The sequence below is a fragment of the Mastigoproctus giganteus genome, chromosome 8 (genome assembly GCF_048544385.1).
Source record: "Mastigoproctus giganteus isolate SK-2022 chromosome 8, ASM4854438v1, whole genome shotgun sequence".
NCBI classification, from domain to species: domain Eukaryota; kingdom Metazoa; phylum Arthropoda; class Arachnida; order Uropygi; family Thelyphonidae; genus Mastigoproctus; species Mastigoproctus giganteus.
In genome coordinates, this window is record NC_143582.1 from 212,949,165 (window position 1) to 212,969,213 (window position 20,049).

The 20,049-nt window shown below is 36.9% G+C and overlaps 1 protein-coding gene across 1 annotated transcript in view; it reads left to right on the forward strand.

Annotated features, from left to right (window-relative positions):
- The window catches only part of Vps8 (vacuolar protein sorting 8), a 286,412-nt gene that overhangs the window by 197,131 nt on the left and 69,232 nt on the right, over positions 1 to 20,049 (forward strand). Inside the window, exons 28-29 of the mRNA XM_090380461.1 lie at positions 5,152 to 5,291; positions 9,199 to 9,283. Coding sequence (XP_090236587.1) covers positions 5,152 to 5,291; positions 9,199 to 9,283 — 225 coding nt within the window. The remainder of the gene's footprint in view (positions 1 to 5,151; positions 5,292 to 9,198; positions 9,284 to 20,049) is intronic.

Below are 20,049 nucleotides of genomic sequence, written 5' to 3' on the forward strand. Positions count from 1 at the left end.
TCATAACTACAGGAACGTTGCAATATATCATTAAGCCTTCTTGAGAAAAATGGTGAACCAGTTTCACATTGTCTGTACCATGATGAAAAGACTTCCTGTGGCTGGCAGATTCTTGGATTTCAGTTGTCTTGACCCTAAAAGCTCTGCAGACCTTTTAGGTAGATTTTAAATCTCTCATGAGATTGTGGAGTTTACTTTCTGTAAATACTGTAGTCCAGAGTTGTGAATTTCTTCCTTAGAATAATTTATATCATTCTGTAGATCACAGATGTTGGATTTGGGATTTCAAGGCATACATTCAAGAATAGTTGGTGGAGGTGGTTCAGGTGAATAGAATACTGGCCTTACAGCTGAAGTAATATTGTTGGGGTACACAATGCTCAGCTTGTTCTTCAAGTTATAACTTGCTACATTTATGAAGCAAAATTAGCAGTAATTAGTATGATCCCAAGGTTCTCTCTGCACCATGGGAATGGCAAATGTCATGGCTTTCTTTTTACCACATTTCCACAATCTGAAGTCCTCCACACATGTATGGAGGTGGGACAATTTTTGTCTTGCTTGCATAATTTAATTCTAATATATGAGGCATGTACATTTTTCACAAGTGATGTTTTATTTTGCCTTTATTTTGTCACAACACAGTTATTGCAAATGTAAAAAAAAAAAACAAATTTGGATTGTTCACACAACTACAAGTTGGCTTTTTTCAAAGATTCAGAATGTGAAAATCAATGTGAATAGATACTAGTTAGCACAACTGAATGCAGAGTAAACACTTCACAATTTTATAGCTACAAGACTTATATGTCTTGACATGTATAAACACAGCTGGGCATGTCTATACCTGTCAGTTATAAAGGAAGTGGTATACATATTACATGTACATGGAATGTATATATAAGAATTACTTCTTACTGTTTGTGATAAGTAAAAATGGTTCAAATTTTTAAAATTAGCACTAAAAGTACAACCAGAAACACCATCAATTTTGGGAACATCAAAACCTACACAAACCAGTGTCATTGATAAGATAAAAGGTTTCGAGATAGTATAAGAGTTACAGTTAATGGATTTATCCATTACATTGGAAAGAGTAAAAATAAGTGCAATGGAACAATAATTATAATTGGAAAGAAGGGATTTAACCCTTTTAAGAACTGGTTGGATATGTGCAAAAGGAAAATGCCAGTAGAATAAGGGAGTGTAAAAAAACTGGCACAAAACAGGAGCAAGCCCTGGAGCACTGGTTTTGAGAACAAGTAGAGAAATACCATTTGGATCTGGAGACATCTTAGCTTAAAGCTTATTCAGAACTATCCAGGTATCCTTGTGTCAGAAGACCATGAAAAGCATTCGGTGGAATGTATTTTTTATGGTTGGTGATGATTCACCAAAAACATCAAAAGAAAGTTAGAGGGAAAGTAGTACCAGTTCTAAAAATAAAGCCAGCTTTATTTTTAGCTGAAGATACAACAGAACCATCAGTTTGTAACAGAGGTGGAAGTTCAAAATCTAGTTTGAATTGATAATTTTTTTTACAACTGTTTTGAACTTTAGTGGAGGCAGAAAATTTTAATGTGCTATGTCCTTATCCTGAACAGCCTTAGCAGTGGAAAACTAAGATTTAGATCAAGTTCAAGATATCAGAGTCATATGGGGAGTAAAGAAATTCATCCCTACAAGAATGATTTCACTAACATGATCTTCTGATTAGGATCAGAAGATTTAAAACGGTGATCCAACCAAGGAAAACAGGAATAGAAATCTCATAGATCATCTCATTTCACATTCTTGCCAAACAATATAATATTGAGAATAACTGTGGGAAAGAGACTCCACTGGAGAAGATAGCATCACCAAGTTGTGATCTGAAGTACCCGGAGGACCGCTAGCATTAACTGTGTGTACTCCAAAGGGTTGTACGTGAGGAAAAGATCAAGAGCATTGTATATATGGTTAGGATTGTGTAGTATTCCAGTACATAAGCAAGAAAGTTGTGTAAGATCATTAATAATTGCAAAATCTGCAGCATCTCTACCAGTTTATCAATACAACTAGAGAATTGAAGCCACCTGGAGTATGGAACATTAAATTCATTGAGAAAAATTACTTCACTGTCAGGAATGTTAGATCGGAGAAAGTAGAGTTTCTAAGAAAGGAAATCAGTGAGTTCTATTGATTTGTGCAGTTGGAAGAATGATAGATGCAACAGAAGAATTTGACAGAATGGGATAAGAAGATTTTAAGCTTGAGGGGATTCCAAATTAAGAAGTCTCTGATAAAGGGGATAACAGAGTAGACATATGTACAGGTACCACATTTGGAACAAAAGGAATCACAGAACAAATAATTAGAACAATTGAGATGAGTAGTGGTTGAGGCTACTGATAATTGGGATTCTGTTAGAAAATATAAGTGGGGCTTGGTAGATTGTAGACTTATTGTTTGCATTTACTGACTTTTTGAATGATACAAAACACAAAAAATTGACAAGTTTTTTACAGTTCACAATAAATGTTTGAAAATCCCACCACCAACCTCAATGCACTTTGCAACTCTTGTGGTAATATGACATGTTATTCTTCTGAGGTCATCTTGGCATTCCTTTATGAGGGGAGCAGTATCCAAAATGCAAGTGAGCAATTCGTCTCTTGTAGTTACCTTTTCTTTGTATACTGCGCTGTTCATCCATCCCCCACAAACAAAAATCTAACAGAGTGAGGTCTGGAGACATTGGTGGCCAATGAACAGGACCACCACGGCCGATTCATCATTCAGGGAAAGTTCAATTTAGATATTGTATCACCAGATGGGTATAATATGCAGGAGCTATATGTACTTTTATATTGGTATGTACTTTCAGCATGATGCTGAAAGTACATGCCAATCCTTGTAGCCAAGGGAACATCCTCCAATAGTAGTGGAAGTTCGTTTTGCAGAAGTTCTAGGTAGGCCCTGTAGGATAATTTTGTAATACAACAGGCCCAATCAACTGATTGTCAATGATACCTCACCACACGTTTACAGAGAAGCGACGTTGAAAATTTGTTTCTACAGTGGCATGTGGATTTTCATCTGACTACCTGTGAGAGTTATGGGTGTTGTTGATACCGTCACAGGTGAAAGTAGCTTCATTGCCGAACAGTATTAATGGAATTAATCAGCGATTAGCATTTACCCACCGACAAAATTCCAATTGCTGGGTGTTGTCTCCTGGTTGAAGGTGTCGCACCTGCGGTATGTAAAATGGATACAAGCTGTGCTCACGTAATATTCACCATACTCTTGTCTGTGGAACAGCGATGCTCCTAGAAATTCTTCGTGTGCTGATAGTAGGACTACGTTCTACTAACTGAAGAATGTGTTCTATTTCATCCACATTTTTCTTCATTTGCACGTTCAGAAGAAATATGAGCACTGGGAACTGTACCAGTCTCACGCAGTTTGGTGTAAACACTAGTAAATGCTCCTTAATTCGGTATTCTGTGGTTAGGAAACCATCAATGGTATTCAATGGTAGCACTTCCACCGCAAAAACCGTAGACAAACACCATATCAGTATATTCAGCATGTGTGAAGATGTGTGGCATTCTTCTAACACCAAACAGCTTCAGGTTATAATTGCTTCTTGGTCACATCTGATTCAGGGAGCTGTTCATGCCAGTTTTAAACAGCTGTATCTCCGTATCCATTGAGAATTGGACACATGTTTATATGAACTTTTTTACTCAGAATAATCGATACTATAACCTCCCAAAATATTTACTATTCCTCCTGAATCACCCTGTATGAAATGAATTAAGGTTTTTTGGAGACTTAGATCTTTCTGCAGATAACCTTATTCTATTCGTTTGACTATTCATGATTCATTGATGATCCCTCTACAACTCTTTGCATAGATTATGTAAAGAGTTGGATAGGGAACATGTATGAATTGTTAAAATTTTTGGATAAATTGATTGGTTATAAAGAAAGTTTCATATATGAATTGTGATCAAAAAGTTTGGAAACTGACTTTATATATTAAAATTGTATCTTTGTAGAGAGTTGCAACCTGTCAGAAACATGTTTGGTGGCTTATTAAGACAGTAATGCACGAGTTGCCCATTTATTTTCAGTTTGTGTTAATTAGCATGCATTGAATACAAGATGTTTTGTATGTTTCATCACATTTTAAAATGAGTGATTTTACTGAGCAGTAAATTTGCATCAGATTTTGTTTCAAATTAGAAACAGATGAAACAGAAATACACATTATTAAAAAGTTTTTAGTGAAGATGGTAGGTGTTGTTTGAAGACTGCATGGTTCACAAAGTTTAAAGGATATTTGATATTTTTCCCCCAAAGCTTAAGGCCCCCTAAAAGGTCATAGATTTTGCAACAAATGAGGAAATTATTTAGAACGTGACACATTAACTATTGGCTATTCCAAGAGAAACCTATCAAGAATGCTTCCAGAAGTAGCAGAAGCAGTGGAATTGGTATAAGTTGTGCCTACTTTGCAGAGATCCATTCAAATGAATGGTAAGCTTTATCTCTTAAAAGGAATCATAGAACAAATCATAATCATTATTACTAATCAAAAATTACCGTTGCTAATAATCCCGTTTGCCAATTCTGACAGCCACATTAAACTAAGGTAAAGTCATCCAACAGTGTAACTCTACTAGATAATGTCTATCCAGCTATGCCTAGACACAGTAGGCAATTCAGTTTAACCTCTTCAATTTAATATCTTCCTGGACTTAGAGTGAGGAGTAGGCCCAACCTCTCTTCATATCTGAGAATCACAGAGTAGCAGTAGCATAATCTGCTTGAAACAGCCCATTTTTTCACTGTAATATCCAGTAATAAAAATTAAACTGATGAAAATTAAATACCAGTTAGTATACTCCACAAAGTATACCTTCCTTCCTTAATATTTTTGTTCATTAGCTCTAAGGAACAAAATAAATGTCACAGGATAAATCAAAAATGATTTATCCTGTGGCATAAATTGCTGATACTTCCAATATCTTCCAATATAATTTTATATATATTAACTTTCTTTTTTCAATCATTCATAGCTATTAATAAATTTAGTATTCTTAATATTATATTAATACTCTTTGAAATCATAAATAAACAAGTGCACTCATATTTATTTAGGTATTAGAATATTTAACTAATCCAGGTGATGATACAAGAATGGAAGAACGACAGCAAGCCCTTATGGACCTCCTTCAAGCTGGTGGCTTAGCCCAAGTTAACGAAACTCGATTATTTGATCTTGTAGAAAAAGCAAAATTGTAAGTATTATTAGAGAAGTTCTAAATTATTTCTGTAAATAATTTTATAATTCTAAAAACAAAAAGTTCATTTGTTCTAAATAGTTAGAACTAACAGTTAGTCTGATTGTCTCTCACCCCTGATTGTCTGATTGTCTCTCACCACCTTGAATTGACAGACATCTCAGAGAAATATCTCTTGCATGTTGATTACCAGTTCAGTATTAGTGGCTGTTATTCTCTCTACCTTCCTAATTGTACAAAACAATCTTAGTCATAGTTTCAAAGATGACACCTTATTGTTTATACATGAAATTATACTTGACAGTTCTAGCAGATCAGACACTACCATTTCTGTTGCTATTTTTTTTCTCCCAGTTTAAACAAATATATTTCTCATTGTATAGTTGACGCTATTGCTAAATAAAGTTAAATATTTTTATATTTATTTTCAGTTTGTGTTAATTAGCAAATTGTGTTAATTTGTGTTAATTTTATGATTGAATTATTGTATAAAATAGCTTATCTTATCTCAATTTTTATTTATTTTGGAATTTTTATGTATTTGGTGTACTCAAGTGGAATTCTAAGAGCAGAAATGTGCATCCATGCTTATTGCTGAATTTTCATGGATTTAATGAATTTATAAACTTGAAGATGTTAAATTCAAATGATGTGTTTTGGTTCCCTGAGTGCCAGATGAAAAAGGTTTTACTTGTATAAAGAAAAAATCTGCTATGGTTTGTTAAGGAAAAGTATTACTAATTAATCTGTTAATGTGAGCTGCAGTGGAACTAGATCTGAGGAATAACTTGGATATGATTTATTCATTCATTTATTCTCACGAGAATACAGCCACTTCCCGATTGAGTTCTACATAAGTTGAATTTTATATAAGTCGGAATTTGCCTAAATGCTTATCCAGCACTTGCAACTATGCGCGCTGAATTTGATTGAAGCAAAAAAGAAATGTTTGACGAACATGTAAATAGAATTATTTATTCAATTTTTTTCTCAAGTGCAGAAAAAATTATAAAGGTGTACAAAATTACAAAAAGAAAGAGGAGACAGGCATAATTGTCAGCAAGTTTTACCTTTCGAGCATCGTTGCCAGAATTAACTCTCCAGCTGATAAGCACACCACTGTGGAAGTTGAGGGCTGTGGAAATTTAGAAGGGATTTTTTCCAACACATCACAAAATTTCTCTGCAGCTGCAGAATCGGCACTGGAGACTTCACCACATACTTTAATGTTTTGGAAACAAGCACGATGCTTGAAGCTATTAAACCACCCATTGCTTGAACTTGGCTTGGAGGTCGCCATACTTATCCTTAATATATTCATAAATATTTCTTGCTTTTGCTTGAATGGCCATTGGACTCAGGGGCACTTCCTTCTGAATCTGATTTTCTATCCATATTATTAATAGTTTTCCCATCTTTGATATAGCACCTGGACGCTGTTTTGTGATCACTGTTGATCTTGCATTGATCCTTTAACATGTTCTTTTATACGTGCACAGTCCCTTAAAATAGTATTCACTGTTGAAGCAGCGAGATCTAATTCCATGCAATAGATGACAAACTTTGTCCTGCTTCGTACTCCTTAATTAATCATTTTCATTTCTAAATCAATTTTGTTTAATTTCCTAGCACTGCCAGCACTTGCACTTTCCATTGGTCCCTTTCTCTTCACCATTGTAATAAGTAAATAGGAATGAAGAGAAGATTCTGAAAATTTATTTGTTTTTTATATGAGTGAAGATTTTAGTGAAGGGGAACTCATTTCACCATAATACCGTAATGCAAAAACCGACAGAATTCCAGTTATCGGTATTATCGCAAATGCAATAAGATCAAGTTTATACCTATTATACCCGTTTATAATAGATTGTGCTAACAGAAAAGCCCAATAAACCAGAAAGTGCAAATTGTTTTTATTGTTTTATGGTAGTGACCTCCAGAAATGTGTTATAGAAAAATATCACAAAGTTGTTCAAAATTGATTCTTATAACGGAACATATCATAACAATGAATGTGTAGTGCAAGTGCAATTTCCTTTATAAAAATGACCTTTTAGAGAGATATCTTAGTTATATAGCAAAAATTTCAACTTGGAATGAGGGTCTTGGCATGAATTACCACAAAAAACAATGTGTTATTGGGTACACATTACGATATTTTCACGATACCTCCATTTATTCCTAAGGGATTCAAAATACGTTTCCACAATTTTTTAAAGTTTGCACCTACCAGAAAAAACTTAAAGTCGAATTTACTGTTCCTAATTTTTATTATGATGGTGATGATTGAATTATAAATTTTCTGTTAGAATTTTCTGATGATATGTTGTTAACACAGAGAACCAAGGTTTGTTGCTGCACAGCAAGGCAAATTACACAACTGGTCTAAAAAAATGACAGTTGAGTTTAATGCTGGTAAATGCAAGGTTTTGCATGTGAATCACAATTTCAGATTAAATTATCAATCTTGGGGTGGTATACTCAATGCTTTTGAAGATGAAAAGGACTTGGTGGCTGTAATACAATCCAAACAAAGTTCGCTCAGTGGTATATTAAGGCTGTTAGAACAGCTTTTGGAATTTTAGATTCTTAGAACTGCATTTATAAATTTAGATTCTTAGAACTGCATTTGAAATTTTAGATTCTTAGGACAGCATTTGGAAATTTGTCAGTAGATATAAAGAGGTAGTTATCCTATTGTACAAGTCAGTGGTCAGATTACATCTTGAATATGGTGTACACCTCTAGAAGCCTCGTTTTAGGAAAGATTGATTTTCTTGAAAGGGAACAATGGAGAAGATCAATTATAGATGCAGAGAAATATTCTTATAGGAATAAATTCCAGTTCTGTAATCTACAAAGGATGATGCAAGCAAATTATTATTTATTATTATTAGCCCTATGGGGCAAGGAAGCCTGAGGCTTATGCTGTATGAGCAAAAAAAAAATTCCCCAGTTACTCAGAGAGAGAGAGAGAAATAGAAAGGAATCACCAAGAAACAGAGAAGAATGATTATATCCAGCTCAGGACCCTGGGTGTGCCAAGCCCATACTCACCAGATGTGAGCCCCTAGGGTGAATGAACATAGAGAAGAAAATTTGCCGTTAATCAAACATTATTTTAACAAGTTAAACTCTGACACCCTAACCATGAAAAGTCAGAGTTTATGTACATTTTAAGAGAGACTAGATAAATGTTTGTAATAAGAAGATAAAATATAAAACTAGGGATACATTGTATTTTTACTCATTCATTTCATTTGTTTATTGCTTTTATAAACTTTGTTTCTTGCATCACTCTCTCTCCCTCATTTTAATACTAATTTGTCCTTTCTGTAATGTTCAAAATTTCTTGATATTATAGGCGCCTCCATAGCCAGGTGGGAAGGAGCAGCAGTGCGTAGCACACGCTTCTTGATTAGACCGGGGTTCGAGCCCGTCACCACCAAATATGGAGGATGCGGAAAGGTCAGGGAATGACCACCGCATATCCCGGAGCAATATGGCCTTAGTTGCTAATGCTCCTAAAAACCAAATAACTAACTAACTGTTGATATTACCAGCCTGTGCTTGATTCATTTACAAACTTTTTTTATAGATAACTGTCTAATAGTACTGCATTAAATCATAGACAATTTAAGGACTGAAAAGATTTTAATACTATGTTAATTTTTTTTTTAAATTCTTAACCAGCATTATCTGTTGGAGTGTTGATTTTAGCACTGGTTCCACCCAAACACATATGTAATTTAATATTTTTAACTATTGTAATTCTGAGTTTTAATTTTACAGAATATTGTTGATCATTTACTATAAAAATACATGATCAGCATGAAACAGAAATGTTTATAACGTGCTAATATTCTTGTTAGCAACAAATGGCATGTTTTTGTTTTTCCTTTAGTTATCGAGTCTGTGAATATCTCTATGAAAAATATCGGCAGTATGATAAGATCTTAGCATGCTATTTACAAGATCCTTATAGAAAGGTAAGAAGCCATTGTGTTGGCTTTCCTTTATGAATTACACTCTGTGTATTTTATAAAAATTATATATTAAACCAAAAAAAAAACAAAAAAGAAAACACTGCATTATTTATTTTAAAATAAAAATAAAAAAAAAAAGTAAATTAAAACTATGTTTATCATCAAATAGTGAAATAACACATGCTAAAGAAAAACATCACAGTCAAACTACATAATAAACCAATTGAAAAAATTATGGTAGATTTAACCATTAGTGGGCCATGCTTGGTCCATGAGGTTGTCACAGACATTCTCTCAGATATGCCAGACAAGTTGTACTTGCTACCTGGGAGTCTAAAACACCGATGGAACTGATATTCGGGTGACATTGAAGTCAAGTTGACCCAATTTTGATGAAGTCCGGATGGTTTGTGACAGCCAAATCCTCTGCTTGCATCTTCACGATGGTGGGACTGTTAGTAATCCTGGGTATAACCTACATGCACAAGCACACTGTGGGTGACCAACCAGGTGTGAACCAACGTAAGCAGGGATCAAGGTTTCACCACATGGAGGAATGCCACCCCTCTGTGTTACCAGGCAATACTAGGTGGTAGATGATTCTCATCAACTGGTGCAATATCACCACTTTTCTTATTGGAGGCTTGAAGTGGTTGAACCCATGTTTAGTCTCCAGAACTAAGTTCTGGTCAACCCTCCCCCATCTCTTCCATCAAACAGTATGACTGATGACTTTTGAGATTATGAGAACATCATGGCTCTACTGCTCATCTCAGTTGCTCAAATTATTTGCTGTATGATTCCTTTCACCTCAACGGTGGTACTTGTGCATATGTCCGTTTCGATATTCCCTGTCTGAGACTTGGTAATCTCTACCTCATTCTGTCAAATTCATCTGTTGTCTCTACCATTCTCCCAACTCCACTAATCACTTGAAACTCTGACTTCCTCTCTTTGCAACTTGGCTTTCTCCAGTCCAACTTTCCTAACAGTTGAGGTAATTTTCCTTGGTGATTTTAATGTTCACAACTCCGGCTGGCTTCTGTTTTCTAATCACACCAACCCAGCTGGTCAAGATGCTGAGGCTTTTGCAATTACTAATGACCTTGCACAGATTGTATTTACCTACAAGAATACTGGACAATCCTAACCATACAGCAAACACGCTTGATCTTTTTCTCACAAACAACCTTTCTAAGTACACGGTCAAAGTGTGTGGCGCATTAGGCACCTCAGAACACCAAGCATGTTGCATATCGTAATTGGCATGTTTCGAATTCTTCATTTTCTGTCTACACCAAAGCTCGCAACAATTGTAAAGCAGTTATTAATCAGTCCAAACTAGATTTTGAACAGGCTAAGAGTAGAAAACTTGCTTCTTGCCCTAATGGTAGCTGAGCATTCTGCTCTCTTACAAAAGTTATTGGCCGCAACTTTTGCCCATCTCTGCTCCCACCTCTGTCCAAACTAGATGGTTCTGTTGTCACTTCAGCCAAGGATAAAGCTGACCTGCTAGCATCCCATTTTTCTTTGAGCTCATGTATTAATGATCTTGGTAAAACACCTCCCACCATTCCTAACACGCTCCATTCAATGCCTCCTGTGGTCTTCCGTCAAAAGGATATCAGAAGAATTTTGATGAATCTTGATGCTAAGAAAGCTCCAGGTCCTGATAGTATTTCTCCACTTGTTCTCAAAACCTGTGCTCCTGAACTTACTCCTATTCTTTGCCGCCTTTTTTCACTTTCTTATTCCAAAGGTGTTTTTCCTTCTGCTTGGAAATTTGCTCATATCCAGCCAGTTCCTAAAAAGGGTGACAAATCCCTCCCATCCAATTATCATCCCGTTGCAATTACTTCTACTCTTTCTAAAGTAATGGAGACATCAATTAACCACCAACTCTTAAACTACCTAGAAACCTTCCGTCTGATCAGTGATCGCTGGTGTGGATTCCATAAGTGTCGATCCACTGGTGATATTCTGGCTTATGTTACCCATTTATGGAAAAGTTCAGTGAAACGCAAACAGTTGCTCTTGACATCTCAAAGACTTTCGATCGTGTTTGGCATAAAGGTCTTCTAAAGAAGCTTCCATCTTATGGTTTGCCAACTGTTTTTTGTAATTGGTTATCCAGTTTTCTCTCTGATCACTCACTGAGGGTGATGGTAGATGGATCTCTGTCTTCTAACTTCTCCACTAATGCTGGTGCCCCCAAGGTTTAGTTCTTTCCTCCACTCTTTTCCTTTTGTATATTAATGACCCACTTCCATTGACTGGAAATCCTATCCATAGTTTTGCCGATGATAGCACATTGCATTCCACTTTCCATTTTGAGAAACCTTGCCCTGCTCAATCAACTTCAACTTCTTGAATATCCGCTACCAATTCCTTAAATGCCGATCTCCAGGTAATTCTCCAGTGAGGCAAAGATAACTTAGTTGATTTCAATCCTTCTAAATCTCAGTCTTGTCTTGTATCTTGCAAAAAAGATTCTTCTGCTCCTATGCTTATCTTTGGTGACACTCCGATTTCTAGGCAAAATGATATATCTCTTTTGAGGATTACCCTGACTTCTAATCTCTCTTGGCAGAGAGATTAGAAGTCAAGGTAATTCAAGTTATTGGCCACAACTTTTGCCCATCTCTGCTCCCACCTCTGTCAAAACCAGATGGTTCTGTTGTCACTTCAGCCAAGGATAAAGCTGACTTGCTAGCATCCCATTTTTCTTTCAACTCATGTATTAATGATCTTGGTAAAACACCTCCCACCATTCCCAACACGCTCCATTAAATGCCTCCTGTGGTTTTCTGTCAAAGGGATGTTAGAAGGATTTTGACGAAGCTTGATGCTAAGAAAGCTCCAGGTCCTGATGGTATTTCTCCGCTGTTCGAATTCATTTTTGGCATTGTTTAGATTTTATCTCATATTGTAGCCATCTTCACAACGAGATACCAGATATTGCACCACTTCAAATAAATAATACTTCTCTAGTAGAGGAGACAACTGGTTTTCCCAACCAGTTGTCAGTGAGCCACCCAGGCATGTTTTGGAGCTTGTTTGCTCACTCGTCAGTCTGCATTACCAGGTACCCTGGTAATGCAGACATGTTATCACGATCAAAGTTAATTCCACAATATGAGAGATGCCAGATGGTGAAGATAATGATAATATTTTGAAGACGATGCCATTACACTACGTATGTAGTTAAACTTATAGGTAAACTATGGTGTATTTACACCGATATTATATAGTTAATCTCAACCCATAATGTATTATGCCTTGAGCATTTTGTCTTCAAAATATTATCATTATCTTCACCATTTGGCATCTCTCATATTGTGGAATTAACTTCGCAACCATGATAGCATGTCTGCATTACCAGGGTACCTGCCTGCCCACTGACGAGTGAGCCAACAAACTCTGAAATGCATCTGGGTTGTGGTGCTCACTGAGAATAAATAACAGTAGTGCAATACCTGGTATCTCGTTGTGAAGGTAGCCACAATATGAGAAAATCTAAATGATGCCGTTTCACTATGTAAGATAAACTAATTACAGGTCACCCCCGCTTAACGCTGATCATTCGTTCCGGAAAAACAGAGCGCTAAGTGAATCCGCGCTAAGCGAGCGCCGCTTTCCCATAAGGTAACATATGTATTTGTGAGCTGCGGTCGGTGCCATAGGATATTTCCTAATCAATAATAAACGGTAATGAAAAGATGCACAAATGTCGGTCAAAATATTTAATATTCAAATATTTGCCCATATAAAATATTCTGCATTACATACATATAATTATGTGGTAACTACTTGCGTCTCAAAAGTAAACAAAATTCCAATTAAAATAATGAATTTAATTGATTTAATTTAATGGATGAATTTAATCATGAAAAATGTGTGGATTTTGAGTTGAACTTTGGCCCTCTTCCAAATAAACTAAAAGGGGTATTAATTTTAAATGGCCCGCAGCGTTACCACCCAACAATAAAGTCAACCGATCCTTCGCCGCTTTGAAACTTGGCATGTTTTTTGTTCTTTCAATATGAAACTTCTTTTAGGCATTCGTTTCCACAAAAGTCCTGCTTCATCTATGTTAAAAACTTGTTGAGAAGTATAACACATAATACCCCTCTTCAATAATTTTAACAAGTTCTTTTTTGAAAGTTTCGGCTCCTTAATCTGCACTAGCGGCTTCTCCCGGGATTTTAAATCTATTCTACCAGTTTTAAATGGTTCCACATTGTTTTTTTAGGCGAGTTTTCTTCAGATCATCGTATTGGCTAATCTCTTTCTCTCTCTCTCTCTCTCTCTCTCTCTCTCTCTCTCTCTCTCTCTCTCTCTCTCTCTCTCTCTCTTTTAATATTTAATTTAACTGAATTCTGCATTGGAATATTATCTTCAAAAAAATTAGTCTTTCCATTTCAATCCTAATAGCCGGTCTAGTCCTAGTTGCTTGCAGTGGAACAGCTATCTTTCCCGCTGCTAAAATTAATTCTTTATTTTTTCATAATTGTTCTTACAGTTAAATTTGCGAGTCCTAAATTATGGCACACATCCGCTTGTCGTTGACCGGAATCGATTCACTTCAAAACGTCTAATTTAATTTTCAAATTCAGTCTTTTTCTTACATTTATAGTCTTCGTACTGCGCCCAAACGTTGTTGCATTTTCATTCCTGTCGATCATTATTAGCTCTTCGAAAATATAACTGCGTTGGTTGAATTAATTATGTTACAATGTTCAAGTAAACTGTCCGTTACGCACGATGTCTAATACTGTACTGAGTGATGACTAGACTTCGGATAAATGCATATAACGCAAATATTACAAGCAATATATTTGATCATTTTTTAAAATGTTGATCTCGGAACTACGTAACAAGTGACTGTACTTAAATTAGCGTGAGAGAAAATTTCACTGAGCGTGGGAAAATTGCTCAAGTCGGCGTGGGAAACATTTTAATGCTGTTTTGCTATTCATTTTCAAGCTATCGACTTCATCAAATGAAACGATTTCGTTAAATATGTCAAAAATGTAATCTGTAAAAGAGCGTTATAGTCAGATACGGGTTATAATATAAGAACAGCGTTATAGCGAATCAGCGTAAAGCGAACCGCGTTATAACGGGGGCCTGCTGTATAAGGAATTGTGGGAGATGTGGTTTCTTTCGTTAACAATTCTTTACTTTGTTTAATTTTATTTTATTTTATCTCCGTTTATTATTAGTTTTAATTTTTATAACCCTTTTACTACACCAAACAGTGTGATTCATATCAGCACCTTCACACCCAATCCCTCCCATTAACATCCTGTTACCATCCTGTGACCCAAACCACAACTAAATATAAATTTTGAACTGAACCACATAAATTTATATTAAACTATTCTGTAGTTTACAAAAATATACCTATGTAAATCTAAGCAGACACCAATACAGAATTTTTAGTGTGAAACCCTTGGGTGGGTTCACAAACTACTGGGTTTCTCAACCAGTTGTTAGTGAAAACCCAACTGGTAGTTTGTGACCCCCCCCAAGGGTTTCACACTCTGTAGAGTGTGAAGCCCTTGTGGGGAAGGGGGTTCACAAATACTTATTGATGTACCATATTTCAAGCTATTCCTAACTGGTCACCTGGGCCGAAGCCCATCTACCAATATTTCATAACTGTTTATTTGTTACAATTCTTAGGTCGATCAACCTTAACAAAAACAACAATTACAAAGTCTAACTTGACTTATGGTAACAATTAAGAGAGCACAACCTTTAGCCTCGCGGGGGAGACGGCGTCTCCGCCCCCCTCACGAGTTTCCGTCCCCACCGCGAGGAGGTAGGTTGCCCTATCTAGCAAAACATTGTCTGACACCTCTCAGACTAAATAATAAAACAAATTTCATTCAATACAATTGATCTTACTAATTTACTCACAATCATTGCAAACACACACCTATCCGGTTCCTGCAGACCCCAACACTGACGCCACTGTGACTGACGACCCCAGTCACTGTTGGGAGAAGTCTTTTCCAATTACTGGAAGAGGAGAAGCCCCCCCGCATGACACCACTAATCCTGTTCTGTACGTCTCTTTAGGGTATCAACCGCTTTTAAGTATTCTGGACATATTCGGTTATTAGCTTCATGCTCAGAAGGCATCCTCCTCCGCCAACAATTTACACACTTTGGAGCTTCTGCTCTCTGCGTACAAGACTTGAATGTATGTCCACTCCCAGCACAGTGACTGCAGAACTCGCCTGCGTCACAGTGCCGGGCCACATGGCCATACGCCATACATTTGTAACATTGTGTTGGAGTCCACAATTCCCGGACACGGTGCGAACTCCAATTTAAAAATACTCTAGAACATTTCAACAAGTATCTTCGTATACGTGGGGAGACCTCCACCACTACGTTATATCCTGAGGAATTCCTTGCTTTATTCTTTGCTAGTATTTTTATTTCAGAGAGCACCTGATCCTTATTGTCAAATCCATCTACCAAATTCCTTTCCCATAGTTCGTTATTAAAGGACTCACGATCTACATCCGAACTAACGTCAAAAATAACCAATCTGGGAAGTCGGCGAAGGGGCCTTTCTACCTCCATTCCGAACTTCTGCACTTCAGTGCATTCTTCAATTTTCTTAACGTCCAGCTCAGATGCAGTTTCAATCATGACCCTCTTGTTTCGTATGGGACGGACTGACACCACCTTGACATTAGTTAGAACCGGTGCAACTCGTGCCATTAACTCGGTCTTTACTTGGTCACTGGTGTTATATCTCTCCGCATTAGCCTTCACTATAACTGATTTATTCTTGGATCTAATCTCACTTGCACTCGCCACCTCAACATATGATCTTGGTTCAGGAACTTGTTCTGCTTTACCTTTTTCCATTAAAGTATTCAACTTGGTTTCTAAACTCGCACTAACCGCCTCTGCATATGATCTTAATTCAGGGACTTGTCCTACTTTCCTTTTTTGTTCCTTTAAAGTATTCAGCTTCGTCTCTAACCGTACATTCCGTATAGTCAAAGACTCCACATACAGTACCATCTTGTCCCAATATCCCATTACTACATTCAAGTCATGTGCACTTGGCTTATTCAAAGCTGACACAAAAAGCCGTAACTTGGTTCTGTAAGACTCTAATTCCTGCAAGGTAATAGGTTCTAGGTTACACTGTATCTGTTTCGAAATCTTCTTCGCAACTGTACGTGTCTTTTCCTGTGAACTTTTCCCCTCCGGAATCCTCTTCTTTTCAGACGGTCGACTCATGACCTCTTCTGATTCATCTTCACTCGAAGATTCAGAGCTTACCTCCAAAGACTCTATCGAAGATTCTTTTCCTGACTCCTCCACCGGAGGAACAGGGATCTTCCTTCTCGTTTTTGGCATATATCACAATAATTTAGATCTCGCGAAATTACAAAAAGAACCAACCAAAATAGGCTCAATCTGCCAGCTGAGGAATCACCTCAGCTGCCCAGCCCAGACCACTAGGAGGAAGAGCCTCTTCAAATAATTTATTGCACAGGGATCAAACAAACAGCCGCACTATCAATTGACAAATCAAGTCGCAATGATAAAGTTCTGACCGACTATTCAATAAATCATTTGGCACCTGGGCCTACTTATTGATGTAGAGCACTCTCTGTCTACTCTACATCAATAAGTATTACCGGCATCAATAAATATTTCACTCTCTGTCTCATCATCATCATCATCAGCCATTTTCAATCCACTGCAGGATGAAGGCCTCTCCAGCAACTTTCCAGTTCCTTCTGTTTTGAGCACTGGACATCCATTTACTACCCACAAACTCATGAATTTCATCTATCCATCTCCGCCTTTGTCTTCCAGGTTTTCTTCTAGCTCCTCTTGGATACCATTCTGTTATTTTCTTAGTCCATCTGTCATCATGTCTTCGAGCTATGTATCCTGCCCAAGACCATTTTAGTTCTTTAGTTTTGATAAGAATGTCCTTTACTTGAGTTTGTTGCCTAATCCATGTGTTTCTCTTCTTATCTAACAGTCTTATTCCCAATATGATTCGTTCCATTCTTCGCTGTGTAGTTCTCAGCTTCTCTTCCATTCTTTTGGTGAGTGCCCAAGTTTCACTTCCATAAGTCATGATGGGGAGTATACATTGGTCCATTATTTTACGTTTCAGACAAACTGGGATATTGCTCTTCAGTATGTGACTATACTTCCTTAATGCTATCCATCCAAAATTTATTCTTCTCTTGACTTCCAGCCATTTATCATTATTACAGCTAATAACTTGTCCCAGATAAGTATATGACTCCACCTTTTCAATTACTGCTCCTTCAATCATTATTTCCCTTTCTGTGGCATACTTGTTCATCATTACTTTTGTTTTAGCCATATTCATCTTTAGTCCAAAATCCTTACTAGCTGTGCATAACTGATTAAGATTTTCCTCTAATTCTTTGGGATCATGGCTTATGACCACAATGTCATCTGCAAATCGTAAATGGTTTAGGTACTCTCCATTCACATTGACTCCTTTCTGCGACCAGTCTAATCTTCTGAAAGCTTCCTCAAGGGCAGCAGTAAACAGCTTCGGAGATATTGTGTCTCCTTGTCGAACTCCTTTCTCAATTTTAAATTTCCTACTGTCTTTGTCTAGTCTAATAAAGGAGGTAGCACTCTCGTATATTTTCTTCAAAGTCATAATATATGGGGTATCAATGCCTTGTCTTTCCAGTGCCCGAAACATTGCCTTATGCTGTATGGAGTCAAATGCCTTTTCATAATCCACAAATGCCAGGCATAATGGTGTTTTATATTCATTTGCTTTCTCCATTAGCTGTGATATTACATGAAGGTGATCCATAGTTGAGAATCCTGTCCTAAAGCCAGCTTGCTCTTTCGGTTGATTCTCATCCAGTATTCTTTCTAATCTGTTACTAATGACCCTTGTGAACAACTTGTAGATGTGGGATAACAAGCTAATTGGTCTATAATTTCCAATTTCTGATTTATCTCCTTTCTTATGCAGCAAAACTATGATTGCATTATTCCACTGCTTAGGCGTCACACCTTTTCTAATGCAATTTGTGAAGAGCCTTGCCAGTTTTTGTGTTATGTCTCTTCCTCCCAATTTTAACAACTCTACAGTAACTTCATCTTCCCCCGGGGCTTTCTGATTCTTCATTTTCTTCAATGCATGCTCTACCTCATCAGGAAGAATATTGGGTATGTCGTATGTGTTGCTACTTTGCAATCCATCTTCCCCACTGCTAGCATCATTCCCCTGCTCCTTGTATAATTCTCTATAGTAGTCTTCTGCTATTTGAATTTTGCCTTCTCTGCTGTTTATAAGTACACCATCGCTATTCTTCATTTTCAGTATCATTTGTCTTTCTGTATTACTGCTCAACGCTGCTGATTTAAATCCTTTGTTTTCCCTTAATGCTTGTTCTACTTTTCTTGTGTTAAATCTTCTTATGTCCTCTCTGAGTCTCTTTCTAATGGCTTTGCATAACTCAGTATACTCGATTTTCTCCCTGTCAGTGTTTTTCTTGCTTTTCATTTGTCGTCTTCGGTTCATCATGACAAGTGTTTCTTGACTAATTTTTTCTTCTTTGGATTTCTTTTTCCCTATAGGTTTCTTGGGCTTTATCACTTTCAAAAAGTTGTAATATTCCTCGTCGATATCTTGGTCCTCAGCAGTCTGCAGAAGCTCAAACTTGTTCTTAAGTTCCAGTACATACTGCTTTTTCTCCTCCTCTGTTATTTCAAAGACCTTTGTATTATTTACTCGAGTCAGTTTTTTCCTTTCCTTTCCTACATCTATATCAAGTGTACATCTTACCATTCTGTGATCACTTCCAACATTTACCTTATTCAGGACGGTAACATCATTCACAATATATCTTCTGTTAGTGAGGATGAAGTCGATTTCATTAGTAGTTAATCCATTTGGACTCTTCCATGTCCACTTTCTGTTCACCCGTTTCTTGAAAAAAGTGTTCATTACTGACAGTCCTTGAGATTCTGCAAATTCCACAAGTCTTTCACCTCTTTCATTTCTTTCACCAATTCCAAAATTTCCTATAGTTCCCCTTTCTGTGCTGTTTTGTCTTTTTCCAACCTTAGCATTGATGTCTCCCATAATAATAGTGTAGTGGGTTTTCTGCTCATCTAGAAGACTCTCAATTTCAGTGTACATTTCTTCAACCTCTTCATCATCATGGCTCGATGTTGGTGCATAAATCATTATAATCTTTAGCTTGTATCTCTTAGAAATCTTGAGTATTAGTCTTGACACTCTTGGTGATGTACTTTTGAATTCCAAAATGTTGTTTTTAAAATCTTTATGGACCAGAAACCCAATTCCACCTTCACTCCTTTCACTGTTTCCATTGGTGTACAGCAGATTTCCACTTGATAAACTTATAAGTGATTCATTTCTTCTTCTTGTTTCAGCCAAACCGATGATATTCCAATTCACATTTTCTAATTCCTTTTCCAGCTCTAATATCCTGTCTTCACCGATGAGTGTTCTTACGTTATAACAGGCAAAGTTCAGTTTCCGTGCATGGCAGCCTGGTCGTACCCAGAGATTCTTAGCACCCTCTGCTTCCACTCTAATCCTCTCGCTGCCGTAAGAGGGAGAGTGAAAGCTGCTGGGGACTGAGGGCCATTTGTTTCTGTCTCATAGACACTCTGTCTCATAGACATTCTGTTTCTGCTGCATGCCTTTTCTATAGATTCTTCTTTGGGCACTATTCTTCTGAACTGGCTTC